General features: G+C 54.5%; 2 protein-coding genes across 2 annotated transcripts; both read left to right on the forward strand.

Moving 5' to 3' along the window:
- The first annotated feature begins 1797 nt into the window (after positions 1–1797).
- CTSD (cathepsin D) lies at positions 1798–16363 on the forward strand. Its single transcript, XM_035540156.1, has 9 exons — positions 1798–2088; positions 2597–2753; positions 4694–4817; positions 6245–6363; positions 10117–10316; positions 11188–11310; positions 12222–12366; positions 13092–13190; positions 13737–16363. The coding sequence occupies exons 1-9, from the start codon at positions 2024–2026 to the stop codon at positions 13896–13898; spliced, it is 1194 nt and encodes a 397-aa protein (XP_035396049.1). The 5' UTR covers positions 1798–2023; the 3' UTR covers positions 13899–16363.
- Positions 16364–19808: 3445 nt separating this feature from the next.
- Positions 19809–25903, forward strand: IFITM10 (interferon induced transmembrane protein 10). Its single transcript, XM_035539791.2, has 3 exons — positions 19809–19834; positions 20699–21116; positions 25731–25903. The coding sequence occupies exons 1-3, from the start codon at positions 19809–19811 to the stop codon at positions 25878–25880; spliced, it is 594 nt and encodes a 197-aa protein (XP_035395684.1). The 3' UTR covers positions 25881–25903.
- The last annotated feature ends 1981 nt before the right edge of the window (positions 25904–27884 follow it).

A 27884-nucleotide genomic window follows, 5' to 3' on the forward strand; every position in this document is an offset into this window, starting at 1 on the left:
CACCTGTGGAGGGGACCCCGGTGCGCAGGAGCAGGCGCTCCTCCATCCCGCGCCGGGGCTGAGTCATTTGACTGGGGAATCGCAAGAGGTTGCAAAATGGTGGCCCGCTGCCAGGGGCGCGTCACCTGCCACCCACATCCCGCGGCGGTGCCTGCACACCGCTCGCTTTCGGACGGCATCGAGAAGGGAAACGTCGCGGGGGGAGCAAAACCTTTCGCATTTGCATCCCTCGTAGAGATGCTGAGTGGCACCAAAGTGACACCGGGGACAGGTGCATGTGGGTGCAGCCATGGCAACTCTGAACCCATGGATGCCGAGGCCTGGAGCTGGATTAAACACCACGGGGACACCCCAATAAAACTTTGGTGCAGCCCCAGCATCGTTGTACACCCAGTCCACGGCCACGCGATGCAGGGCCGGGCCGGTTGGATGGGAAATGCATGCAGAGGAGCATGCGGGGCGCCAGCGCCTTTCCCCTCCAGCTCCAGAGGAGGGTTTGTGCCTCTCCCACTCGTCACAAGACGCTGGGAGCGCCCCAAGGGGCTGCAGCCCAGTGCCACCCCTGTGTCGTGAGCGATCAGGATCAGGCCCTTCACCCACCCACCTCATGACAGGCAGCAGGCCGTGGGGGGCAGGCGCGACACCTCCTGCTGCCTCAGGACCCACGCAACAGGGACCGGGGCCACCGGAACCCTCAGCCCCAGGTCCCCAAATCCTATCTGAGCAGGGTTTGCTGAGTCACGGGTGCTGGCTCTGCTGACTCATGGTCAGCCGCTCGCCCCGGCCACGTGCCCGCGGGGCAAGAGGGAAGCGGGCCCTGGCCAGCGCCCAGGCAGGACTAACGGGACCTCATGGCCGGGCTTGCGGGAGGATTTGCTGGGAGCAGCTTTGTTTTATTTTTGGCCCTGAGACGCCGTCCTGGCCCCTTTTGTTTTCTCCAAAAGGAGCTTATGGAGTTTTGGGTTGATTTTTTTTTTGTTTATTTGTTTTGGGGGGGGGGCAGGCAATAGTGTGATTTAGTGCCCCAAAAAGTTAAGCCGGCTGGGTGCGGGGCTGCGGTGGGTGCTCCTGGATGAGAAGCCTTTGGTGGCACTTGTGGCACAGACCCAAACTGGGGACGGCGGTGGTGGGGAGGGAGAGCAGGAGGGGTCCCAGGGGGGCACTTCCCAAAATCGCTTCCCAAAAGGGGCACGGAGCGATGGGGGCAAGCTGGGGATGGGGCACCTGGCACAAAGCCCAGGGGGGAGGTGGCGTTTTGGGGAGGAACACGCAAATTTGGGGGGTTTCTTTCTGGGTGGGTGATCCAAGGCGTGAAAGGACCCCATGAACCCCCGTCTGAACTAAAACAAAGTAAAATGAAATTAAGTAAAACAACATAAGATGAAGTAAAAAAAAAAAAGTAAAATGAAGTAAAACGAAACGGAATGAAGTAAAGCTAAACATGACAAAATGAAGTAAAACAAAGCAAAATAAAAATAAAAGAAAATAAAAGCAAAATAAAATAAAAACAAAATAAAAACTAATAAATGAAAATAAAAAAATAAATGAAAATAAATCAGAACATAAGGTAAAATTAAAATATTAAAAAAAAAAAATTTAAATCAGCCTGGAGGGATGGGCCCACCCAGTACAAGGTGTCAGGGGGTGCTCTGTATGCTGGGGGACGGGGTGGGGGGGTCAACAGCAAAAACACGGAAGGAAAATAAAAACTGGGGGAAAAAAATAGAAAAATGGGGGTAAAAAAGAAAAAAAGGGAAAAAAAAAAAGCACTAAAACCAAGATCAGGCCGCTCGTGACAGCCTCCCGGTGTTTATTCCCCTTTTCCGTGCGGGCTGAGTCACGGGGGGGGAGCAAACAGCGAGGAGGGGGCCGGGGCTGTGCCCCCCCCGGTCACGTGACACGTGCGCAGCCCCTCCCCGTCAGCTGACCGGGCCCAGGGCCGCGGCTACAAAGGAGGGGGGCGCGGGCGGGGTGGGGCGGGTGCCGCGGCTCTGTGAGGGGACGGGTCCGTGCTGCGGCCGCCATGGGGCCCCGCGTCCTGCTGCTGCTCCTCGCCGCCCTGCTGGGGCCCTGCGCTGCCCTCATACGGTGAGGGGCCGCGGGGGGCTGCGGGAAGGGGGCTGCGAGGGGGCTGCGAGGGGGCGGAGGGCTGCGGAGTGCTCCCGTGAGGGGGGGGCACGCGTGGGGCGGGGGGTGCTGGTTCGTGTTGTAATGGGGTGGGGGCCCTGGTTCGTGCTGTTGCGGGATGGGAGTCGGGGTCCTGCCTGGGCTTGTGCTGGGGGATCCAAGTAGTAGAGCTGTGACTGCTGCTGTTTGGGGTTTCTGCCCCCTGGGGGGTGCCCCCATTTGGGATTTCCCCCCCCCCACGTGTATCTGGTTGTAAGGGGGATTTTAGGGCTCCCCACCTCCCCTCTGGTTTTTGGGTGGGTGAGGGAGGAGAGGGCTGTAGGGGCTTGGGGGTCCCTGTGTTGTGCGTGCACCCTGCGCTTGGGTGGTGTTCCCAAGGGGGTTATAGGGAGGGAGGCATTGTGAGTGTGTAAATCCCATAATCACCCCCCTATAGAAGCCCCTGTTAACCAGCTGTCTCATCCTGCAGGATCCCCCTGACCAAATTCCCCTCCATGCGCCGTGTCCTGACTGAGGTGGGCAGTGAGATCCCTGATATGAACGCTGTCACCCAGTTCCTCAAGTTCAAGCTGGGCTTTGCTGACCTGGCTGAGCCCACACCAGAGATCCTGAAGAACTACATGGATGTGAGTACCCCAGCAGGGCACCCGGCCTTGCTGAAAGCTGAAGGAGGGAGAGAAACTTTGTGCACAGAGCTTTATCCTCTTGCTTTGACTTGTAGGGCTACTCCAAGCCTTTTGCAGTTGCTTAACATCATTAAGAAGTTAAAAATAATAAGCTTGGTGCCACGGAGCTGCTGTGTTTGCAGCTCCTGTGACCTATTTTCTCTTCCTTTCTCCCTAATTGCTGTGTATAATGGTTGTAAGTAGGGGCCTGTGTGCTTGCTGGTGTTCTTAACCTCTTCTGGCTGGTTTTGGTAATGCCCCGCTGTGCTTTGTCACGTGGAGGTGTAAAATTTGTCCCCCCCCCATCCTCTTCTACATGGAAAATCATCCATGCCATAATACCCAGGTAATAAAGATGAGATTTTCCCCATGGCGCAGGTGCTGCTGCCTGGGCAGGTGTCCCATGCACAGCCCTTGCCTGGGGAAAGGGAAGGTGCTGGCCCTGCTCCTTGTGCTTGTCATGTGGCTGGCCCTGTCCCCACCGGGCACCTTGCTGGGGAAGGGCTGTGAGTGTTTAACCAGTGATGTCGAAAGCCTGTTGCACCACGGCATGGGGCTGCCGAGCCCTGTGCTGTCGGAGCTGGGATGTTTGCCTTGCACTCTGGCGCGCCGGAGATGCTCCAGGTGAGGGCTGCTGGGAAACCTTGCCAAAAATTCAGGTGCTGCCCCAGAGCATGCCCAGCAAAAATGCTGTCTTGAGTGTAGGAGGGATGGGAAAGCTCCCATGCTGAAGTGGGGCATCCTGAAATGTTGCTGGCAACAAAGTGAGCCTGTGGCATGAGATAAGGGGCTGCTGGGACCCTGCACATCCAGCAAAGCCTGAGGAGCCCTCCTAGCTAGAGAAAAGGCACAGCTACACCTTGCCCACCCCATATGTTCCCCAACAGGTCTGTATATGGGATTTATGGGGCCACTGCAGCCTTGCCATGCAGTGGTTTGGCCATTTTTGTTTGGCAGCAGCCTGTGAGTTTAAACATCCCGTCACTTGGAAGGGGTTTGACCTTGATGGTAGCTGGTGGTGGTGGAGTGGAAACTTGTAGCGGGTTATTTTTAGGTGGGGTGACTCCAGAGGTAGTGGAAGCAAGCGCTGGCTCCCTGTTGCGGTTAATGGCAATGGGTTATTAATTACTCAGGGAGCAACCCCAAAGGGCTAACTGTTCAGGAGGTGAGCTCAGAGCAGGCAGCTCTGATAATCCTGTCTTGGGATTTTTCCCTTTTAACTGAGTACACCCAGACAAAAACTCAGTTCCCACACACCCCAGGGGCTCACCAGCCAGCACTGAAAACCCCTGTGGCTGTGGCAGGCCCAGCTGCTTGTGACTTGCAGTTCTTCCCCCAGACTTGCCAGCACAGCAGCTTCCCAGCAAGCTTGTGCTGTTCTGGCTTTTCAACAATGCAGGTGCTTTGCCCTGGCCTCCTCCTGTCTTGTTCTTCCATGCTGTGAACCATGTTTCTGCCTGTCCACCTTCCTATTTCTGCTGTGTCTTCATGCCCTAAAAGTGCTCCCTACAAATGCCTGTCCTGCTTCTCCCTGATTATCCTTTTCCCACCTGCTGTAATTACATTTGAACATCTGAGGGAGCCTCCCTTATGGAGCATGTCACTGCCACGGGTGAGAGGAGGACAATGTTTATGTAAGAAGCAATCCCCATTTTTGTTCCAAAAAGCTCTGGGAAAGACATTTGTGATTTTTCCCCTTGCTATTACATGCTTTTGTGTTCCCTGGAAGCCTCCAAACCACCAGGACACCCACCACCCTTGTGTGTGGGTACTGTCCGGGGCTCCTGGTGCCTGTCCCTTGCCACCGCAGCGGTTATCTCCGTAGCTCAGAGCAGCTCTGCAGGGCACGCCCTGTTATCAGTGGGCACCTCTGCTCACAGGCCCCTTTCTCTTTTTTGCAGGCCCAGTATTATGGCGAGATTGGTATCGGGACCCCTCCGCAGAAGTTCACTGTGGTCTTTGATACTGGCTCCTCCAACCTGTGGGTGCCGTCTGTGCACTGTCACCTGCTGGACATCGCCTGCTGTAAGTGGGATGGCTTATCCTTGCATGCACGATGTAGGCATCAACATCAGGACCAAAATGCAGATCCCACACCCCAATGATTAGCTGAAAGCCCCTGGCTTGCATTGTTATCATGCCTGCCTGTTGAGGGGACAGTTTGGCTAATGCAGAGTAGTTTGTGCAGATGGTAGACCCTGCTGATCCACCTGGAGGGAGGATCTGTACTGGGAGGAGAGGTTTGAGATGGTGCCAAGCCCTCCTTGTCTCTCTGGTTCACGCCCTGTCTCCAAAAGCTTCTCTTCTCCTCTCATCATCACCCACGCACAAGCTCCAGCCTTCCTGAGCAGCCGCAGTCCTGCAGCCAGGAACCAATGAGCACTTCCACAGGTTGCAGGGTTTCTCCCCAAATTATAGACTGTTGTCCCATTGCGCAATGCTGGGGGAAAAAAAATCAGCTTCTTGCCAGATCTGATAGAAAGTGTCCTAGTTTCTGTTTTATTGCTGCATGGAGCATGTGCCTACATGTTCATGGATTTTTATAATTAATGAGAACCAGGTAAATGCTGTTTTCTGGGATGAGAATGTCTAAGGAATCACATGCTTTCTCTTTTTTCCTCTTCTGTGGTGTTACTATGTGATAAACCTCCACAGATGCAGGTGTCAAATGTGGCTACGGCAAAGTGCCCCTTAAAAGCCCCAGCTGTGCAGCTTAAGCAGAGTGGAGGACCCTGTGGAGCCAACAAATGTGAGCAGGAGAAGTGACCTCTGGTGGCTGTCAAGGGCAGGGAGGAAACCTGGACCTGTGCCCTCCTCGTACAGCTCTATCATGCCTTGCCAGGCCCCAAAGCAGCGATATGTTACAGTTTCCACCCCCTTCACAGGGACAGGCAGCCTGGGCAGGGGGAAGCCCCAGTTCTCTGAGAAAATATTTTGTTATGTGCAGAAAAGCAATGACTGTAGAAAAATTCTAGCTAGCCTTAGCAAAAAAAAAATACAAATACATAAACAGAAGATGTTTGTGTGTGGAGCAGACTGTTTGAAGCTCCCCAGCTCTCCATGGTGTTGTGGGCAGCCATGGGGACATCTGCCTCTCTGCTGCCTAATGTGCCCTGATGCAGTAGCCACATATACTCCAAGCTCTTAATGTGCTGTGGCCAAATCCTATTGAAGTGCCAAATTGGATCTCCCCACCTGATTCCCAGACCTTCTCGTTGCAGACAAACCTGCTTTCTTATTGCTAAGCCTCTGCTTGTCTTGGTGCCCCAGGCGGGTTGTGGGGCTGGGTGCTGAGGAGCAGAGGTTTTGTGGCTGGTGTGGAGAAGGCAAACAGCAGTGCAGGTGTTTCCAGTGCTACTTTGGGGGTTGGCTTTCACTTGTGACTGACGCTCGTTTGATGTGTAAAGGAGAATTAATGCCATATGTCCATCTTTCCCACTCCTGGGCTGCAGTGCTACACCACAAGTACGATGCCTCCAAATCCAGCACCTATGTGGAGAACGGCACAGAGTTTGCCATCCACTATGGGACAGGGAGCCTCTCGGGATACCTGAGCCAGGACACGGTCACGGTGAGTAATGGCTGCATTTCTCCCAGCTGCCCCAGCCAGCTTTCGGTAAAAGCACTCAAAGCAGTTTGATTTCAATGGGTCTCACTTCTGGAGTGCCCCACTCCTATCAAGTATGCTTCAGCCCTGTGTTTCTAAGTGCTTTGAAGTGAGGAGGTGACTACAGCAAAGGCAGGCAGGGAAGGGATTAACCGGAGGGTCAGAAAAAGCAGAACTGAGCCTGAGCCATACATACAGTGTTACTGCAGATGTGCTCTGGCTGTCCTCTTCTTCCTGACCCTGGAAAGTTCCCAGCCTCAGTGCATGTCAACCCTGTGGGTTGCTGGGGATGCCCACCTTGCTGCTGGCTGCTGTCATGGCAGCAGACATCCCTGTGGGCAGCTGATGGCCACGCCAAGCAGAAATGGGCTCTGCCACCATGGAGCCAGCCCCATCCTCATTCCACATGGAGTGGTGCTCATATGTTCAGATGTCTTGGGCGTTCTCTTTGCTGGCCTGGCTGGTGGTGGCTGGTTTGCTAGTAGTTTCTTGTCTCAGTTTCCTTTTCAGCGAGCAAAGGCTGAACTTTCTGCCCTGTGAAGAGTGGGTGCCCTGCCCGAGGGACTCTGGGTATTCCCAGGGACAAGTGAACTCAAGTGCGTCAGCTGCTGAAAGTGCATGGCATGTGCTCCAAGGTTACTTGGCTCTCCTTGCTGGGATAATAAAAGCATGTTTGTTTAGGGTGGGGAGACCAAGCATTATGAGTAGGCACAGAAATCTAGGTATTCATGGTTTTGTTAGTTTCAGCTGGAAAGTGTAGGCTTACCGATTTCATAAGGATCGGAGGAAAAGCATCCAAGCTAAAGAAGAGCCTGGAGCTGGGGGCAAGCAAGGAGCAAGCACTCTATAGCTTGTCCTTAGGGCAGGAAAACTTGAAGCTAGCCTTGAAACACCGGATGTGGCTCGTGTGTTGCATATGAAGTTGTCACCAGCTCAAAAGTTACCACCTTTGGGGCAGGTCCATCTCTGGGGGAGAGGATTTTTCATGGGCTCACTGAATCTTGAAAATCAGTGGGGCCTGTGGGGGAGAGCCATGGGGACCACCAGCAGCTTTTCACGCCTGCTCTCTACCTCCTGCCCTTCAAGCCCTCCCAGCTTGAAACCCTTTCAGTTTCACTTTGTGCAATTAGTTTCCTGCATTCTTTGTTTGACTGAGGAAAAAACAAGACAATGGCCTCCTGCCCAAGCTTTTCCATGCCTCTTGCTGCACAAAGACATCTTGCAAGTAGCAGTAATGGTTTCTTATGCCAGCCTTATAAAACACAGGCGGAGATGTTGCCCTGGGCCCTGTGCTGCTGGCTGTTGCCAGCAGGGTTGGTGGCAGAGTGGCTGGGTGCTCTGGGACAAGGTCTGGAAGTTGCTCCTGTGGTCATGGAGTGGGGCAGCGAGGCGAACAGCAGGCTTTATTGTCCTGTGAAAGTGTGGGCTGGTTTAGGCGCTTTCCGGCTTAATGCAGGGGCTGAAGTGAGTCAGAAGGAAAATTGCAGCTTTTTTCTGTAATTATCACCCTAATGCCTGCCTGCTAATTGGCTCTGCTTCCCAGCAGCACAGAGGAAGGATTTTGTGCCTGAGCTTGTTAGGGGGAGTGGGGATGGCTGTCGGCAAACAGCGTGGCTGGTAGCATTTGGTTTCTGTCTGGGCAGGAGCAAAAGAAATCTCTTGCATGGGTCATGGGCAGCATCACTCTTCTGGTGCAGGAGAGCAAGGCGGGTTCAGGGACCTTCAGCTTGGATGCCAAGATGTTTCCAGTGCTGGCTCCTTGCTTTCCTTTCCATAGGCAAGTTCACAGTCTGGTGTAGTTCCGAAGTGCAGACACTTTGAAACAACCTTTGGGGTTGCTGTCCAGATGGGTGGAAAGAGCTGCAGAAGCATGTGGTAGCACTGCCACCCTACTGAAAGGCACTGCTTGGTGGGTGGCCCTGAGTCCCTCTGCCACTCAGCCCTGACTTTTGTTCAAAGATGGTGCTGAGCTCCAGCTCTGTGGAGGAGTGATGCTCCATGGCACTGCTCTGCTTGCCCCCCCACAAAGAGCAGGTCCAGTCAGACCTCTGCGGATGGGGAGTCTTGGCTGTGATTGAAGCCCAACCTTAGGGTGTCCTTCAAGGACAGCAGAGGTAACACCCATGGGTGCAGGAGGAGCCCTCTCCACCTCTCTTAGTGCCCTCTCTTAGTGCCTCTGGGTGCCTTCACCTTCATCTGCCTTCACTGCTCACCTCATGCTTCAACTGATAAAAACTTGTGGCCACTCTGTGTCTGGCTGAGAGCCAGCTGAGCGATGGAGACAGCAGATCTGTCATCTGGCACCAGCGCTCCACTTATTGTGCACTTGGATTTCAGTCCTGCTCAGGACTGAGCATGGGCAGAGTTTAAACAAGCCTGCTGAGACCCCACTGCCAGGCTGTTATTTGCCTCTTCAATTTCTCTGCATTCTTGAGGAGGACTTCAAACAAGCCCAGTCTTATCAGTCTATTTTCCTTCAGTGGAAGCCTTATTGAGCTTTCTGAGCTGCTGCAGGACCAGCTTTGGGTGGCTGCCCTAGGTAGAGAGTAGTCTCTCTGCATTTCAGCTTCAAGAGGCAGAACCTTTTGAAACAGCTTTTGAGATCTCTAGGACTTGTGAGCGGATGTATTACTGTGAGCTGTTCTGGACCACATCCTGCTGTGTGGCTTTAGCTATTGCAAGGCTGAATTGCCCTTTCGAAGCTGCAGATACCATTAAAGCCAGTGCTGCCTGTCTGGTCACAGGCTGTCAAACCCTGAGGGGATGTTTGTCATTTACAGGGATCGTTATCTGCCATCAGGTGGGAGAGACCAAGCTTTCCAGTCCAGCCTTGTTTACTACAGGGCCAATTGCTGGAATCCTAGCACAGACACTAAAATTGCCTGTGGTGAGCCAGAAGCTGGGTGGCTTTGCCAACAGGACAGCTTTCTGCAATTTCCTTCTTCCTGGGGATCTGCCCCCAGTGAGGGGGGAGAAGTGTTTCAGCTTTCCAGTGGAGAACATCAGTCCTTCTCATGGCTGGTGACAGACACAACCTTTGCATTCACCTTGCTCTGATTACTGCTTTTGTGCCAACCTCACTTTGTGGGCTGGGCCTTTCCTTGCCATGGGAGGTGTCTGCAAGTTGGTCATCCTTCTGGAAATAAAGTAATACCCTTAGAATATTTATTATACTGGGATGGTTGTGAGTCTGGCAGAGGTGAGGAGAATTTGTGGTCCCAACTAGGTATGGATGTGGCACCCAAGGAGGTGGGACACAGATGAGTTAGAAAAAGCCCAGGTTGAGGAATGATGCAGCACGAGCTGCTCAAATTAGGGGGAAAGGATGCAGTAGACAATAAGGGAAGGGCTGTAGGGGAACGTGAGGTGATACAGTGCCATCTGTGCAATGAGGAAGAGCTGCAAAATGGCATGGCCAATGCCAGGACCCAGCAGGAGGCTGGAAGGGCTGACTGAGGTGGACAGTGAGCAGAGTTCTGCCTGTGGGGACACGCTGGACTTTGCAGGGACTCAAGGTGCCACTGGGTGACCAGAGCGGACTCTCCCCACCAAGCAGAGTGGCACCAGGATGTCTGATTTTGATGCAAGGGCATCAAATGCAAGGGCAAAAGCATGGTGGTGTGTTGAGCTTGTGTTCAGCAAGATCCCATTTCCACCCTGGTCCTGTGGATCAGTTTTCTTCATGTTTCTTTTTCTTCTGTCCCCACCTCCATGCAGCTCGGGAACTTGAAAATCAAGAACCAGATCTTTGGGGAGGCCGTGAAGCAGCCGGGCATCACCTTCATTGCTGCCAAGTTCGATGGCATCCTGGGCATGGCATTCCCCAGGATCTCTGTGGACAAGGTCACTCCTTTTTTCGATAATGTCATGCAGCAGAAGCTGATTGAGAAAAACATCTTCTCCTTCTACCTGAACAGGTACTGTTGGGTTTGGTTGCACCGCATCCCATTGCCAGGACAAGCCCCACCTGTGCCAGCACTGCTGGGGAGGTGTCAGTCAGTTCTCCTTGCTGGAGCAGGAGGGCCAAACCCTTTTCTGTGTCAGTGTGAAGTAAGGAAAAGGAGCAGAAAAGCAGCCATTCTACTGATCAAAAAGCTGGGTAGATCTGCTACCTGATTGCTGCTTCTGATGAAGAGAGGGAGGATCTTTCCAGAGGAAATAAAAACAAAGAGGGTTGTGATCACAAGATTGCGTGCAGCTAAAGCAGCACGAGTTAGAGGGTTGAATGCAGCCCTAGCCTGCAGCCAAAATCCACAAGCAACATGGGCAACATGGCCTTGCCTTATACAAACACTGTTGATGGGGCTGATTCTTCTTCCTGCCCTGGGAAAGCTATGTAGTGCCTTCCCCCTAGTGCTGCCCACCCCAGGGCACTCTGAGCCAAAAAAGTAGCAGATCTGGAGAGGGGAGGACAGAGGGCTGCTTTTGGCAGCTCCAGCGCCATCCCTCCCCCATCACCATATTTCTTCCCATCTGCTCAGCAGCAATCTTTTATCTGACAGCAACCTTGAGGATCAGGCTCTGAGGCCGCCGGCTGCAACAGAGTTGGGCACAGTTAACCTATGCAGTGTGCTTTGGAAAATATTCCAGTTTCCCCTTCCTCACCTCAGCCTATCTCAGAGTACCTGTCCTTACACTGATATAATATAGTTCAATACCAGTTGTCTCTCTCCAACACTATGAACACGGTGCTATAAACCCCCAAATGTCCTGGTGTGTATTTCAGGGACACCTGGAGGGGTTTTCATCACCTTGCCTCTGTTGGTGATTTTTTGGTTTTTCTTTCAGAGACCCCACAGCTCAGCCAGGCGGTGAGCTGCTGCTTGGGGGCACTGACCCCAAATACTACAGCGGCGACTTCAGCTGGGTGAACGTCACACGCAAAGCCTACTGGCAGGTCCACATGGATGCGTAAGTCCTGTTGTGTGTGCAGACAGCACTGCGTTCCTCATGCCTGGTGCAGGGCTGAAGGCCTTCCATGTGTTAAATGTTGCTGAGCTGCTCGCCAGCAGCTGCGGAGGAGCAGGATGAGGCCCCAGGAAGGCAGCCCTTGCCTGAAGGGCACGGCGCAGCAATCAGCATGCATTGTTGGAGGCAGGGGGAAGGGGAGCGGGCTGCCGGCCGGCGAGCCCCGCTGTCTATTCTGAGCTCTCCCACGTGATGGGAGCTGAGAAGCAGCCTGTGATCAGTGCGTGCCTCTTTCCCAAGGACTGCTGCCCTTCCTGGCGCAGGGTCTTAGTTCTCATCTTCCCCAAGCCATGCTGCCTTGGCAATGCCTGCAGAGATCAAGGCTGGAGGGCTTTATCTGTCTGCACTGCTGTGAAATGTGATGCAGGCAAGGAAGCCAAGCAGCTTCTCTCCTGCCTTTTTAATGTATGTGAATCCTTCCCTTGCCCACAACCCCCCAAGCTGTCTCAGCACCTGGTTAACCCTTTTCTTTTAGCAGTAGCACAAACTTATGAGAAGCACCAGGATTTGAGAGCCCCTAATGCATCACCCTTAGCTTGTCCGTGTGCCCATCAGCTGTGGTGCTTGCACCAGCATGCAGATAGCAGTCCAGGGTGTCTGCAGAAACAGTCATGCAGCAAGGCCTGTGTTTAATTGGAGGCATGGAGGGGCTGTGTAGGGTAGAGAAGCAAACGTGCTGCATCAAAATTCTGAGCACTCATCCTTCCCCTGGACCTTCCATAAGTATCTGGTGCAGCCTTCCACATGTGTCCCTTCTGCCCAGGCTCAGTTTTTGCCTTTTCAGCTCTTCTTTTGCTGCCGCTTTTGCTGGGACATCTCTAAGGGTTGTCTCCTCTCTGGGCATCTCTCCCTAGGGTGGATGTTGCCAATGGGCTGACTCTGTGTAAGGGGGGCTGCGAGGCCATCGTGGACACGGGCACCTCGCTCATCACCGGCCCCACCAAGGAAGTGAAGGAGCTGCAGACAGCAATTGGTGCGAAACCACTCATCAAGGGCCAGGTGAGGCTGGGGAGGGGCACAGCACGAGTCTGTGGCTGTTGTGGCATCTGTAAACTCCCTGCTTTGGGTGTGTTGCACCCAGATGCTTCTAGAGACACTGGTCTCCTGCTTCCCCTGTTCTCTGATCCCAGCCTGTGCTCCTGGAAAAGCTCCCTGCATAGCAGGGACTCCTCTGTCCTTTGGGAAGGAAATAAGACAAATAGCAGGGCCTGGGTCTTGTGAACCTTGGGAGGCTTTGGGTCACCTCTGCCATCCCTCTGGAAGGTGGAGGAGAGGGGTGCAAGTTGTGGCTGAGGCCAAGGATTCAAGGATTCATGTTAATGAGAGTTCGGAGGCACTTTAATACAAATGCATTTAATGCAAATGACAGCCCTTCCCTGCCAAGTTTTTAACTGTTGTACTTAATCTCCCAAGGTCGTCTCTCCTCCCTGAAATCCTGGAGGGACAGGGAGCCCCTAGGAAGGATCCTAGGGACTCGGCAGAGCTGGGAGCTGAACCTGGCATCCTATGGCTCCATCCCCACAGCCCCGAACTGTCCTTAAAACCCTCTGTCCCCTGTTTGGAGCCTGGAGTGGGAGCAGTGTGCTTGCCCTGGCTCAAGCTTTTTCTGCACCCTGTGATGAGTATTTGGGGAGGATGGGAAAGATGTGGTTCTGCCTGGGGAAGATCGTCCTGTTTCCTGAGGACTTGGGAGCTGCCATCTGAAGCCTTTGTTTCTATTTCAGTATGTGATCCCCTGTGAGAAGGTGTCATCTCTGCCTGTTGTCACACTCACGCTAGGAGGGAAGCCCTACCAGCTCACCGGAGAGCAGTACGTCTTCAAGGTGCGTCCAGGGAAAATTCTGCCAGCCTGTTCTTCTCTCCAGGGCCTAACTTTTGCCTTCTTTGCTTGGAGCTAAACCAAGAAATCTAAAACCCAAAAGCAAAGCCAGAACAGGCACTTGGTGGCAGGGAGGGGAAAGCATGAAAGATTGTGGTTGTGGCAGTGGCTGCTGGGTCCAGGAAACCTATGTAAGGTCCTGCAGGAACAAGATCCCCTGCACGATGCTCTCTCTGTTGCGGGGAGGAAAGAAGGGCAGGCAGTTATGGAGCTTTCTACAAACCCTCTGCCCTCTTCTGTTGAGTTCTGGTAGCATTAGGCCAGCCTTCTCACAGGGGCTACTGGTCTGGCATGTCAGCCATCCCATGATATGGGATTGACTTCTAGCGCAGAATTTCAGCAGTCTCTCTTAGATCTCACAGCTTTCACAAGCTACAGATCCTGGGCTGTGCAGCTGAAAAGCAGCTGGGGTTGGCAGGTGTTATTGCCAAGCTCCTGAGGTTGGGGAGAGGTGGGGATCTTTGGCTGAAGCTTTCATTTTTCTCCCTAGGTTTCTGTACAAGGAGAGACCATCTGCCTGAGTGGGTTTTCAGGCCTGGACGTCCCACCCCCTGGTGGCCCGCTCTGGATCCTGGGGGATGTCTTCATTGGTCCCTACTACACTGTCTTTGACCGTGATAATGACTCTGTTGGCTTCGCCAAATGTGTCTAAGCGCCTGACCCCCCCCCCACTGCCTCCGCCATACACACACTTGCACACACAGGAGCTGTAGAGAAAGCTTACCAGGATTAGAAACCCAGTCAGTGGAAGAGAAAAAATTGAACTAGATTTAAAGTTATCAGGAAAATAGTCATTGTTAGTGCCCTGCTAGCTACTTTTCCCCCTCTGAGTAAGTGGTGCTGGGACATCTTGAGTTGATAATGCCAGCTGGAGTAGCCCCTCTCCTTACTGTTGCATCTCCCGGTATTTAAGATTGAGAAAAATTGTTCAGCTCTAAGAATCAATGTCTCCCAGCACTGGTCTTGCTCCTGGGGAGGCAGCTGGCTGGCCCTGCTCCTGCAGAGGAGCTGTGGGGCTTCTTCACTGGGGGAGAAGGATGGAGACAGCTATCCCACATGTTAGGTTGTACTTCTGGTTTGTCACTGAAGTGGGGGAGTGGAAGGGGAAGGAGTCCCTCACCCCTCTGATGGGTGAGGAAGCAGTTGCTAGACCTCTTCTCAATGAGTTGGTGCTGGCTTGGTCCTGAGAGAGCATGTCCTGGGCTGGAGCAGTGGGGGATCACGTAGCATGCACAGGAGTTGAGTTTTGGAGTCCAAGGGCTCTGTTAGTGTGTCTTTTGTGTTGTGATGACACTAGCGAGAGCTGGGGATGTGATGCGAGCATGCCTGGCTCGAGCCTATTAGACCTAACAGGGCAGGGATTTGTAGGGGGGCTCCAGCCAATGGGACTCTTCAGGGAGTAAGAATACAAGGGGGGGGGTCACAATAGTATTTAATAAAAGTCACTTGATTTCATGTCCCTGAAAGCCCAGCTTTCTTCTGGAGGCTGAGTAAAGCCACTTGACCCAAGTTCTCTTGGGTCTGGTGAATTTCTTCCAGTTTTTCCTCCTTAACTTCATCTGGAGCCAGCGAGCTGAAGGTAATGTTTCCCAAAGCAGCTAAGTGATCTACAAGCTTAAATCACATGAGACTTGGAAACATTATCCTCAGTGTTTTGAACTGCCACGGACTTGAGAGACAGTTGGCAGAGGCAGCGAGGCTTCCAGGCAGGAGGGTGCCATGGAGGCTGTGGGCTTGCATTTGCTCCTTCCACTGCCCAGTTCCAAAACCCAGGGTTTAACACCCCCATACCTGGTATGTCATTCCCATGTAATTAATAGTAAGAGCTCTGTTCATTTACCTTCTGTGCTGCAGACCAAGTGAGGTGCGTTCCTGCTTTGGAGAGGTGGGAGCTGAAGTTGTGCTCACATTCATGCCTTCCTCCTGGAGATCCAAGATCTGCATGCACAGAGCGGCTTGCTTCACAGGGCTGGCATCAGTAGGCATGCATTGGGTGAGCAAGGAGACAAGTAGCTGTGAAGATGGTCAGGTGTCCTAAGTCACAGAGCAGAACAGAGTTTCACAAGGCTCCCAGTCCATGCTGAGGGAGAGAATGTAGTCACGTTGGTTTCCCAGTGCTTTGGATCAGGTCCTGAGGTTAGGGAGGTGAGAGAAAGCTGAGGGTTGCAAGAGAACCAGATCACCACAAGAGGTGACCCCAGACTGGACAGAACAGCTGGTGAAATCCCAGCTAGGGATTTCCTAGGGGCACCTAGCCTGTAGATGTCTCTTGTCCCCACCTGCTGCAGCTGGTTGGTTTGGCTTTATAACCAGAGCTCATGCTGTGGAGGGGTCTGGCATGGGCAGTAGGGACAGACCTGAGCACACTCCTAATGCATCCGTTGTCCAATGTAACCCTGGGTGTGACTGCTGCTTCCAAAGCTTGCTTTTGCCTGCTCTTAGACCTGTAACCTGGATCTGGATGCCTGAGGACATCTGTTGCAGACTGAGAACAGCATGCTACTGGAAAAAAAAAAATAGATGCTGTAAAACCAACAGCTATTCTGGCACCTCTACAGAGAGCACACTCTTCACATCAAGTGCACTGAGCACCTCGAGGTCCTGCTGAATAAACCCCAAGCTGCAGGATTTATCTAGCACAGTGAGATGGCATCCGGGTACCTGTTAATCAGAGCTGATGTGGTGTGGGCGGTGGGTTTGGGATGTGTTCCGCATCAGATCCTAGTGGGAAGTGCAGAACGTGCCATCAGCCAGCAGTCCTGGGGGCTGTGCAATGCCTTGTGCTGCCCATGGGGTAGCCTCCAGGGGAACCTGGCTCTGGGCTGGTGTCTGTCCTCAGCCACAGTGACCGCCTGAGGGAGGAGCATGGCCCAAAACCATGCCCGGGGTGGCATATCATAGGGTAGGCTGGAGGAGCAGTTTATTTGATGTGACTGCGACTGCGTTTGCTGTACAAATCATTAACCTTCACTGAGCTGGGTCTCCTCCCCTTGTTCTTTTATCTGCATTTTAAAACCAAACTCTAACTGTGTGACTTTTTTTTAATCTAATTTGCTGTCAGAATTACTGTCTCATCCTAGGAAATTGAAAAGGAAATACAGTATTTTTCCCCCTTAACTGAGTCTGGTCTTTCCTTGAGCAGTTTGAGGGGCTGAATCCTTTCTTGATGTCAGGGGCCTGCCTCCCCCATTCTGTTGGGTCAGTATGTCTGGTGCCTCTCCTGGGTGGACTTCTACATGTCCTTTCCTTCCCTTTGACCAGGGAACGTGCTAGGAGGCTGTTGGAGTTCTCTGTTTCAAAGTAATGAAAGCAGCCCAGCATCCGTAGGATGATGTGACAACTCCACTGGCTGGTTCCCTGGTCGTCCGGGCCAGCTAGGACAAGCTCCTGCTGGGCTTGGGACAACGTGTGGCCCTAAAGGGGGCAAAGCAGGAACCCAGTTTCTGATTCCAGCCTGAAACACACTAGGATGTGGAGTTCACACTGAGTCTGGGATGGCAAACAGGGTTGTTTTGTGTTTTTTTTTTCAAAACACAGCAAAAATCCCTTCCTCTTGTCTGACTGAGTGATTTTTGAGTCCTAGCGCTGGGATCTGGAGTCTCTAATGCAGAACGAAGGCCCCGTATGCCAGGTGCAAGATAAGAGCTAATCCCTACTCTGAAAAAAGACATCATCTACATAAGCAAGGCAGATGCAGCCAAGTACCATCCTATTTTCTGAGCGCAGATCTAAGCATGCGGAGAGCTTAACTGATTTCCTTACTGGCAGTCCCAAGCCTCTATTCCCCCAGGATGCCTTAATACCCCAATCAGTCATTGTCCTATGTTAAAGGGATGGATCTAACCCCAAAGGGGCTAGCTGGGTCCCAAAAACCAATCGTGCTGTCTGCTGTTCCTCAGTAGCCCAAGGGGTGGAGATGTCACTGATAGAAATAGAAGGATGGGGATTGTGCCTATGCCTTTAATCACACCGTGAGTGTTGAATGTTGCACCTCAGCAGGAACAATCACAGGCTCGATCTTGGTCAAGAGCTGGAGAAGCCACAGCCAGGACTGTCCTCCTGTGCTTTTCCAGCAGGGCACACAACCCCACAGGCAGCCCGGCCTCAGCCCTGTGTTATCTTGCCCAGCCAATGCTTGGGTTTTCATCAGCCACCCTCGGTTACTGCAACATCCCTGCAGAAACTCATCTCTGACAACTTGATAGCCTGCTCCCACGGGACCTGCCCTCACCGCAGGCCATGAGGAAAGGAAGGATCGGGCCCCTTGTTGGTGGAGGTAATGTGCTCCTCTGGCTGGCACATCAATTTGTTGCTTTTAGAAACTATTTTAATAACTGCAAATGACTAAGCACGTTGTTTGGGGCTGGTGACTTTTCCTTTTTATGCTCTTTTTTTTTGATCTGTTTATTTTTAGGTTCCTTTAGGAGGGGAAAAGGAATGCAGCACAGACTGAAACCAGAGGACAGGAGAGAGAAATCAAAGGAGAGCAGGGAGATGGGATTCACCCTCCCAGGCTGCAGACCACCTTGCTGCTGATGAGGCTCAGCAACCCACTGAGGAATTTCCTAGGGAGGGTAGGAATGAGCCCTGAGGGGCTCGATTACAGGAGAATTATTTTGGGGACAGGAAGTATCTTTCTGTTGCAGAGCCCTTAAGGTGGAGGGCTTGTACACGTGAACTTTAAAGACCCACAGAAAATAGGAGCAGTGTTCAAATAATGCAGAATTATATATATATATTTATTCTTCACATCATTTTTTTAAAGCATCCCATTCACATCAGGACATGCCACATTCCCCAGCACCACCCTGCCACCTCCTCCCACCTCCTCCAGGTCCCCTCTTTGACGTCTCCTCCTGTCCTCGCCCTCCGTCCCTGCCTGACACTAAGAAGAGGAGCAGTACACAACGCTGGCAAGACAAATAAACAACAGGCTCATCTTCAGCTGATGCAAACCTGTTGTTTGCAGGTGGAGGAGCCGATGAGGGAGGAGGACCGGACACACAGGTGGGGCTGTGCCCCATCCGGGCCAGCAGTCCTGCCAGTGGCGCTGCACACTTCAGGGGAAAGCCATGAATGGAATTTGAGGTTCGGGGGATCACGGAGCGAAAGGAAGCTTTGTTCCCTCCTTCTGATCAATGCTGGGAGTCACCCACGCTGAGGTCCTGCCCCTTAGCCACCTGGCTTTGACCTCGCTGATGTCCCCACAGCCTTCTCCAGGCTTGACTACACCAAATAAATGCCATCCGCTGATGTTTTCCGTTCATCATTTACCTTATTTTCGAGTTCATTAGTGACTGTTAAAGATGCTAATTTTCTGGGGGACCACATGGCTCCCTGATGATCATTTTTCACCATGCTGAAGATTGACTTTTCACTCTGGGGCCCTGAATGGTTAGCCAATACCCAGGACCTTGCAATTCATTACCATTAGGAGGGGAATTAATGGTACAATCCGAAATTCAGTGCAATCCCGCTCATTTAAAGGGTTTATCCCCAAGTTCACAGCCCGGACTGCTTCTCAGGATGTTGGCTTTCCAGCTGGTTTCTCCTCTGACACACACACAGAGCAGCGTGGTGTTTAGGACCTTCTGCTTGCTTGCATGGGGCAGCAGCTCCTCGGACAGTCAGCAATCTGCCTACCAGGGGTTTCACTGTTCCTCCTGGAGGAAGGATGCTTTGCACAGCTGCGGGTTGCAAAAAGCCAAGTGAATCAGTCACTATTTCTTAGCTCAGCACTTTGAGGGTAGGCTTAAAGCACTTACAGAGGATTTCCCTTCGCCTGCAGGTAATGCTCGTGTAGACTTTTATTTTACCCGGCTTCTTTACAAGCCTTGCAAAGTCCTGCAAAAAAAAAAAAAAAATCCATTTGTAGGATTTCTCCGGGATTTCTCTGCCGCCCTTCCCTGGCACCCTAGCTGCCACCGCAAAGCCACCTGCACAGGGCTGGGCTGTGGGGTGGCATGTTGTGTCCCTGTGCCACCGCCACGTCCTCCCGATGTCCTGCATGCCGTCCCTGCGCCGCACCCGCTGCTCTCCGACACCACATCCCCAGGGGAAGCAGCCTCAGCACCCCAGGTTTTGGCTCCTGGGACGGTTGACAACTGGAGGCAGAAACCCTTTTGCTGATCCCGTGCCAAGCCCGGGCATGGCCAGGTCCTCCTGGGTGACTCCGGCCTTCGTGGCATCCCCACCGCCCTCCCCTAACGCAGCCACACGCCCTGCATCCCGCAGCCAACACCATAAGGTGCTCAGTGCCTGCAGGATTTATCCCTTCTCCATCCACCCAAGGGCATGGATGGCACTTCTTGCCCCACCTCGCTTCTGCCACGCCATGTCCTCGTCGCTCTACCACATGGAGCGCATTTGGGGGTGCTGCCCGTTGACCCCCCCACCCCTGCGTGCCCCCCCCTTGCTGGGGAACCCCCCGGTGCTGCCGTCCCCTCCTCCCCTGACTCCAGCAGCGAGGAAGAGGCAGTGCTGAGCCGGATATGCTGCGGCTCCCCGCATCCCTCCCCGTGAGTATCCCTGCCTCTCCTCCCCATGCCTTCCGAGGAGACGGATGGACGGACAGACGGGTGGCGAGAGGTGGACTGCTCTCTCCTAATTGCACGGCTACAAGGGGGCTTAGAGGGGCGGGTAACCTCTTCCCACCCCCCCCTTCCCCATTCTCTGTCCTCGTCCCCTCTTCCCCTTCTTCCTCCTCCTCTTCCTCCTCGTCTCCAGCCACGATATTCTCCAAAAGGGAGGGGGGGGAGAACTGCTGGCAGGTGAAAGGGATTGGGAAACGCAACCCCGTCAGGAATCCCACAGAGATGAGGGCTCAGCAAATAATAATAATAATTAATAGTAATAATAATAATAAAACCAAAGCAGGAGAGAGCGAGGGGGAGCAGGGAGGACGCGGCTGCTGTGCCGCACCGAGCCAGCTCCGCCGCACAGCCCGGCAAAGCCCCACGGCGGCCTCCAGCAACCCGCTCCCATCCCGGCATGGGACGGGGAGCAGAAGGCCTGGACGGACAGACGGACAGACAGCCAGACAGCTGGAGGGCTGCGGGCAGGAGCGGGGGGCTGCGCGGCTGTCTGGCAACTCTCCCTGCAGCACCGCCGCCCCCCCACTCTTCCCGAGCGCTTCCCCGCGCCTCGATTTGTTCCTTTCTTTCTGTGCTGCCCCGTAATTTCCCCCTCTCCCCCCACCGATTTCTCCCTTTCCGAGATGCAGCCACGGCTCTGTGGTCCCCTGCTCTCCCCTCCCCTTCCTCCTGCCCTCCCCATCCTCTCCTCTGCCCGCTCCCTCGCTCCTCTGCCCGCTCTCTCCTCCACCACCCGCTCCCTCTCTCTGCCTCCCGCCTCCCCCCCACATCCCCCCTTTCCGTCCCCCCCTCCTCTCTGCCCCCCACACCCCGTCACCCCGTCTCCCCTTCCCCTCACCCCCCTTTTTCCCTCCGCCAGGGCAGAGCGCGGTGACGCCGCGGTGGCCGCCACCACGGAGAGGACGCAGGACCCCCCCCTGGGCCCCCCGTGCCCCTTTGAGGGGGCGGCCTGGCCCCCCCGGCCCCCCCAGGGTCCCCCCCAGGGCTGCTTCGCCTGCATCGCCAAGCCCCCGGCTCTCCGGCAGGCATCCCCCGTCCTGTCCCCTTCGTCCGCCGCGCAGCTGATGGAGAGCAAGGGCTGCAAAGGGGACAGCCTGCGGCCGGCGGTCCCGTGCAAGCACTCAGTGGAGAAGAAGACCATGACCAACCCCACCACCGTCATCGAGATCTACCCGGACACCACCGAGGTCAACGACTACTATCTCTGGTCCATCTTCAACTTTGTGTACCTCAACTTCTGCTGCCTCGGCTTCATCGCCCTGGCCTATTCGCTCAAAGTGAGTGCCGAGCGCCCCGGGGAGGGGGGACGGGGACGGGGGGGGAGCGCTTTGGGATGTCCCTCACATCCCTGCCACCAACGGGAGGGGATGCTCCCTCTGGGTGCTGGGATGGGGACATGTGTTGGAGCTGGGGGTGTTGGTTTGGGTGGGGAAGGGGTGTTTGGGCTGGCCCCGGTGTCCCCAGGGGCACCTAAAGCAGCAGGGGGCTCCCTGCAGGGGGGCTCAGCTCGTGCTGGATGTGCTCTGGTGCTCGGTCCCCTCTTGGGGGGGGTCAGAGAGCTCAGCAGGATGGGCCCCGGTCCGGCAGCATTGTGTCGTGGGGCAGGAGCAAGGGGAAGCCGCCGGCCAGCATCACCCAGCTGCCGGCAAGCGGGAGGGGGACAGGTTGGCAAAGCACAGAGTAACCCTGCCTCGTTGCTTCCTGCCCTTTCTCTTGTTACAAAACCCCAAAAGAGGAAAGCTGCAGGGGGAGCAGCCCGGCTGGGATGTGGGATTGGGGCACCAGAGCACCTGGTGGCTATGGGAAAGGGCCTGGGGCTGCTCTTCCCTGCCCTGCCCTGCCCCAAACCACCCGAATGTGCACACAGAGAGCCCGGGGGGCTGAGGGGCGGCCCCGCTCGTGTCAGCTCGGGGACAGCGGCTAGCTAGTGCCTGCTGGCAGCAGCACTTAGTGGAAGGCCAGCGTGCAGGGTGGCCTCGCCACAGAATCAGATCAATTCACCCCAAAGTGAGCCCAGAAGTAACCTGGGGCTGGAGCATCGCGCCGGGACAGAGCATCAGTATGCAAAAAGTCTAGAGGGCATAAAATCTGGTGTGAAAAAAAATAACTGGTGAAAGGGAACAGAAGTGGGCAAGTTTGCCCTGAAACGGGGAGAGAAAAATAGAAGATGGCTGTGGCAGGCTCTTTTGGGAAGCGGTAACTGCGGGGTGGACGTGGTGGTCCCTGCACGGACATGGCACGGAGCCGAGCTGAGCATGTAGAAGCTGTTCTGCTCTGCTCTGGGAGCTCTCCAGCAGCTGGGACTCCTTGCCAGAGGGGAAAACACCAGGCAAATGTCCCTTGGGGACACAGGTCAGAGCTGGCACATGGCAGGAGGGCTGGCGAGAGCTTGGTGCCTCTCAGGCTGCTGTGGGGCTGGGATGAAACAGGGACACGGAGGTGGCAGCAAAAGGTTTGGGCTGGGGAGCCCCTGGGGTGCTGGGGAAGGCATCAGGGACCTTCCCATAACGCTGTCCCCACCAGGTGGGATGTTAGGGCCACTTGTCCTGAAGCCTGTTTTCATCTCTTCTGCAGCCAGCCAGGCTTTGCAGGTACCTCTGCAGCCAGGTGCGAGGGCAGTGGGGCAGCAGCGAGCTGCACCCCAGCTCCTGGGGGATTTCTGTGCTTCGTAGGGCCCGAGCAGTGTGCTGGTAGGGCTTCCCCTCCCCGAGCCCTCCCTGGGACCTCTGAAGGCAGAGCCCTTGGCTGGCAAAGCCCAGGTTTCCTGGTCGAGCTGCAGTCTGTACTCTGGTGGCACCGCACGGCTCCCCGGTGAGGGCTTTTCCATTTCCTTTAAATAACTCACACATCTAGAGACCTCAGAAAGGACTGCTTTTGTTATCACAAACAGCACGCTGCCATGAACGTCACCTGCTCTTGCCAGGCTGATGCTGCTAATAAATCAGGGGCTCCTCTGTGCCCCAGGCCCCGGAGGTGTTCCAGCCGGCACCTCAGCACGCAGCCACCTTCCCACCCGTTTCAGCACTCTCTGGAAGCAGATCAGGGAGCTTCGCTTGGGCTGTGAGGAGATCAAGGCAGCGAGAAGCTCTCGTGGCTCCTTCAGCCCGTGAGGCTGCTCTTGGAGCTTTCCTGCCACCAGGAGACGCAGGGTGGCCCGGCACAGCCACCTGAGCTCTCCTTGCCTGCCCCTCAGCACCCTGCCTTGGGTGCTGCTGTTTGCTGTCCCCTCTTGCTGCCCGCTGACCTTCCTGAGTGGAAGCGGACCGGCAGAAATCCCTGGTGTTTATTAACCCTGATGAGCAGGGAGTGCCTCCCAGGCGGGCTCTCAGTCTGCTCTTCAGGAGGAGCAAAGGTTTTTGAGGGGGGAGAAACTGATGGCAAGAGCCAGGTGATGGATGGCACAAGGGTGAAACGTGGGCTGGAGAGGTCCCAGGCAATCCACAGAGCAAATAAACCCGAGGATGCCCTCCGGAGCAAGAAGCTCCCGATGCAGAGAGAAGCAGAGCCCTGCTTGTGAAGGGGTTTACAGGCAAACCAGCCTCTTCCCAAAGCATCCATCCAACCAGCTGCTGGCTGAATACTAAGCACCGGGCTGCCTTAAATATGGCCTCTTTAGACTCGTTATCAACAAACCATTTGTCTCCTTTGGGAAGCTGACGCAGCACTCTGCACCCACCCGCCAAGCTCTCAGCTCCTAAAAATGAGAGGGGCTGAGCCTGGGAGCAGGGAAAGGAGGTGGAAAGGGAGTGGGAAGCAGCAGGGATGGAAAAGGGGGCTTGCACATCGCGTGCGGTGGAAGAGAGGTGGGTGGGTGCAGGCATGGAGTGGGGTTGAAGGAGCTGAGGTGAGGAGCGGGGCAGTGGGAGCCGAGGAGAGCGCTTGGAGAGGAAGGTGACGGCAAAACTCCAAGGGGATGAAGGGCAGGGGATGCAGGTGGGAAAGTGGAGAGAAAGAGCCCTTGGGGACCAGCCTGCTGGAGGTGGAGGAAGAGAAGGTGAGCAGCAGGGAGGTGGTAGGTGAGCAGGGGTGGAGGAAAGGCCACTGCCACCTTGTGCTGGTGACATGGAGGAGGGAAGTAGAAATTGCCAAGCTGGGTCAGAGCTAAGCTCTACCTTGGCGGTGTCTCCAGAAAGCCACAGTGCAGTGCTCTGGGGGAGCCCCGCGGTCAGCAGGTGCAGGATAACCATCCCAAGCCTTCTCCAAAATTATTATTATTATTATGTGGGCCAAAATCCCCTAATAATTTTTGGCAAGGTGGTAAGGTCAAAATGACGATGAGAAAAGTAACTGTGACTAAGGAAACACCACATCTGGGCTCAGAGAGGGGGGGGTTGTGACCCTGGGGACCTGTCACCACCTTGGGAAGGAAGGAGACAGCTTCCAGGCTTTGACCACGAGCAATTTGGAGCAAGAAACACCTCTTCTTTATGCTCGTGTGCTGCAGGGGCTCTGGCACTCGTCTGGAGCTGGTAGGAGGAGCTGGTCCCACAGCAAGGGGGCCAGCAGCAGGCACCAGCCGCACCACTTCACGGGGTTTGTCTTTGGGTTCCCCGGCGGGATGCAGAGCAAGGTTCCCCAAGGCTGCCCTGCACCACGAAGGGCATGCTGCCCCGAGGCAGAGCTCCACATCTCCCAGCATCTCCCCAGGCTTCCAGGAGGATGCGAAATCCCCAGAAATGTTCCCAAGGCGAGTCATCCCGGACACACAGCTGCCAAAAAGGGGCTGCCACGGGCTTGCTGCTGTCCCTTGGGCCATCTCCATCACTGGAAGCACCGTCTTGAGGACTCGGTCCCTCGAACCAGCACGGCCCAGCGGGACTGAGGGGCTCTGCTGCCCGTCCCCATGCTGGGCAAGCGGCACCAGGCTTTCAGGACAGCACTGCGGGAAGGAGGGAGAAAAAAAAAAAAAGTGGCTGAGATGTGGTCTGAATGCATCGCAGGATGTTTTCAGAAAGCTCCCGGTCGATAAAAGGCTTTCAGCGTTTCTAGGAGGACTCTGGGGCTGGCTGCGGGATTTCACAGCCTGCCACCGACATCTAGCGTTCAGCTCGCTCCTGCTCCACAGCAAGTGCGGGGTGTGAGAGCAGCACGGCCCTGGGGCCTCTGAGCACGCAGCGAGGCACAGCCCTGCACAATCCTGAGGATGCTCCCACCCTGCTGCGGGAAAGGCAAAAAGGGGCAAAAGGCCCTGGTCCTTCCACCCCACGGCCTCTGGGCTCCAGCTGCCGAGGGCCGGCTGCGGGTTTGGAGAGGGGCACAGAGCCCTGCTAGGAAGGGATGGACAGCACCCCCTGGTCTGGGGTCTGCTGCTGGGCATCTCCATCCCCTGCCTGGTGGTGCCATCCCCTGCCTGGTGACCCCGTCCCCTGCCTGGTGACACTATCCCCTGCCTGGCAGTGCCACCTGCTGCCTGCTGGTGCCACTGCTGCTGCCTGGCAGCCCGGAGGAGGTGTGGACACACGCAAACTCCTGACCCTGCTGGAGACCCACCCCAAGATGAACCCACGGGTGTCCCAGCATGCAGGATGACAAGACAGCACCTGTGCTTTAGGGCTGGAAGTCAACAGTGGAGATGCCCCCAGCTGCAGGAGAGCTGCAGAAGGTACCCCAGGGCTGCCAGCCCAGCCCTCGAGCTGTGGTCGGATCCTGCACCGGCTTTGCACGCTGGGTGCCTTGGTGCAGCAGGAGGCACCCAAACACCCCAAGACACCAGCCTTATGGCCCAGATGATGCAAGTCCCAGAGCTGCTAGGATGGCATGGCACGATGAGGAGGATGCAGCAGAACCCAGCTCTCCCTGGGGATGCACTATTATTTTTTAGTACTTTAATTCATGTATTACATAGTAGCACAATACATCTCCCAATTACTTCTCTTTTTTTTCTGTCTCAGGTCCGGGATAAGAAGCTCCTCAATGACTTAAACGGGGCAGTGGAAGATGCCAAGACTGCCCGGCTTTTTAACATCACCAGCTCAGCCCTCGCCACCTTCTGCATCATCCTCATCTTCATCTTCCTGCGGTACCCCCTCACCGACTACTAGCGCCAGGCCAGCAGCAGCGGCCGCCGCCAGGATGCCTCTATGCCAGAAGTGTCTGCAGTTGTTTCCTGTAGCAAGGACACAAAAAAATAAAACAACTCCACCTTGATTTAAAAAAAAAAAAAAAGTAAACACATAAATAAAAGTTAAATGAGTTTATCAGCCCAGCTGAGCCTACTCTTCCTGGCTGTAGACAGTATTTGGGCTGCTGTAGGAAAGGGTTTCACTTGTACAGCAGTGCAGGGAGGAAGGCAGACCAAGAAAAGCTTATTTTATGGCAAATAATGCTGTGTGACGAGGGCATGCGGAGCTGAGAGCTGAGTGTGACTCGCAGCTGCAAGTATGGCCCTGGGGGTCTGTGGGGTGCAGCCGGGGCTGGGGGCACGGTTGGGGTGCGAGGTGGTGGGAGGAAGGCAATGTGCCTGAGACCCTGAGGCCAGTGGTATGGCAAGGCTCAGAGCACGTCAGGCGTGCTCAGGCTGCCCACCACCTTTCCACACACCTTTTATTTTCCTTTTCTGATGCATTTCTGTTGAATTTCACCTGCCGGTTGAAATAACTTACTGTCCCCGGAGAGCCCCAAAGCCTCCAGATGAACCCCGGTGTGTTAAAGGGCAGATTTCTCCTTGGGATTGCCCAGCAGTGCTGAGAAGGAAGGTGCCTTCTGGGGAAGTCACACACATCCCCCCTAAACCAAGTGCTGCTGTATTTCTGTAAGACGGTCAATAAAGATACCTCTGATGTCTGGTCTGCTGCGCTGACTCCTCAGGTTGTCCTCCCCTCTCCCACTCTGTGCATGAAGAGAAAGAGAAAAATGCCTCAAATGAATGGCAAGAATTGGCCTAAAACCCAAAATGTGTGGGGCAGATTTAGATGTCACCACAGGACTGAAGTGGGAGGCACCTCCTGAACTACCAAAAATCCGGGAAGCGCATCGCCCTCTGTGAGTCCGCACGCCCCGTGGCCACCCTGCGGGTGGTCTTCCAGGGAGCCAGCCCCAACTTCTCGCCCTGCTCAGAACACGCAAAAAAAAAAAAAAGAAAAAAAAAAAGGTAAAATCAGAGCTGGCAAAAATCAGGAGCAACCCAAAGGCAGCCTCTCCTGCCTTTAACCGGCGTGACAAATGGGCTGCCAGCACCTTCCCCCGACGGACAGCCTCTTTAATGAACCAGGGGGAACACTGCACTGACTCCGCAGCATTTCTGCATGCACAAACTGTCAGGGACAGACAGGGTGGACTATTATCAGCAACCCTCACGTTTATTATTTGTTGCTGGCAACACCCACCTTGTACGAGGCATCTCCATGCCAAGGCTGAAGTGTGCTGTGGAGGGGCTGAGGTGCACAGCAACCCTGCAAATTGATTGGGCACATCTCTATTTTATTTTATTTATTTATATATTTTATAATAAAATATTATATATTTTATTTTATTTTATTTTATTTCATGATTTTATTTTATTTTATCTTTGAGGGAACAAAGGAAAGAAAAGCAGCAGCCAAATACGACAGGTACTCTCATCGCTTTTTTTTTTCTTTTTTCCCAATTGTACAGGAAAATTCTGGAATTTCAGGGTTTGCCAAGGCTGCCACCCAACATAACAGAAGGGAGGATTTCAAGGGCTGCTTCTCTGCCTTTTCACTTCTGCCACTCACAACTTCACTGGGCGCTCTCCAGCTCGCACCTTTTTTTGGCTGCGAAGCCGCAGCCTCTGTTGCATTCAGCAGCAGGAGCGAAAACCAAGCGGAGGGGGTGGAAGAGAGGAACCGTCAGATGCTTGGGAAGCCATTTGATATTGGAAAGAAGTGATGGTCGCATTGCCACATGAAGATTTAATTGTATTCCTCCAGGAAATTTAGCTTGGCAGGTTGATGAGGATTTCTTTTTTTTTTTATTTTTCTTTAGCTCCAGAGGGGGGAAACTGGAAAGGCGGGGGGGGGATTATTTGCCACTAGTCAGTATCGTTAGGTGGTGTCTAAAATATTGCTCCTGGTTTGGGGCCCCCA

The sequence above is a fragment of the Cygnus atratus genome, chromosome 5 (assembly GCF_013377495.2).
Source record: "Cygnus atratus isolate AKBS03 ecotype Queensland, Australia chromosome 5, CAtr_DNAZoo_HiC_assembly, whole genome shotgun sequence".
NCBI lineage: Eukaryota > Metazoa > Chordata > Aves > Anseriformes > Anatidae > Cygnus > Cygnus atratus.

Bases quoted from the DNA above. Each gene is read 5' to 3' on its own strand.
- CTSD (XM_035540156.1), top strand. From the start codon at position 2,024: ATGGGGCCCCGCGTCCTGCTGCTGCTCCTCGCCGCCCTGCTGGGGCCC. The intron at 2,754-4,693 runs GTGAGTACCCCA...TCTTTTTTGCAG, and splicing joins TCCTGAAGAACTACATGGAT to GCCCAGTATTATGGCGAGAT. The intron at 4,818-6,244 runs GTAAGTGGGATG...CCTGGGCTGCAG, and splicing joins CCTGCTGGACATCGCCTGCT to TGCTACACCACAAGTACGAT.
- IFITM10 (XM_035539791.2), top strand. From the start codon at position 19,809: ATGGACGGACAGACGGGTGGCGAGAG. The intron at 19,835-20,698 runs GTGGACTGCTCT...TCCCTCCGCCAG, and splicing joins GGACAGACGGGTGGCGAGAG to GGCAGAGCGCGGTGACGCCG. The intron at 21,117-25,730 runs GTGAGTGCCGAG...TTTCTGTCTCAG, and splicing joins CCCTGGCCTATTCGCTCAAA to GTCCGGGATAAGAAGCTCCT.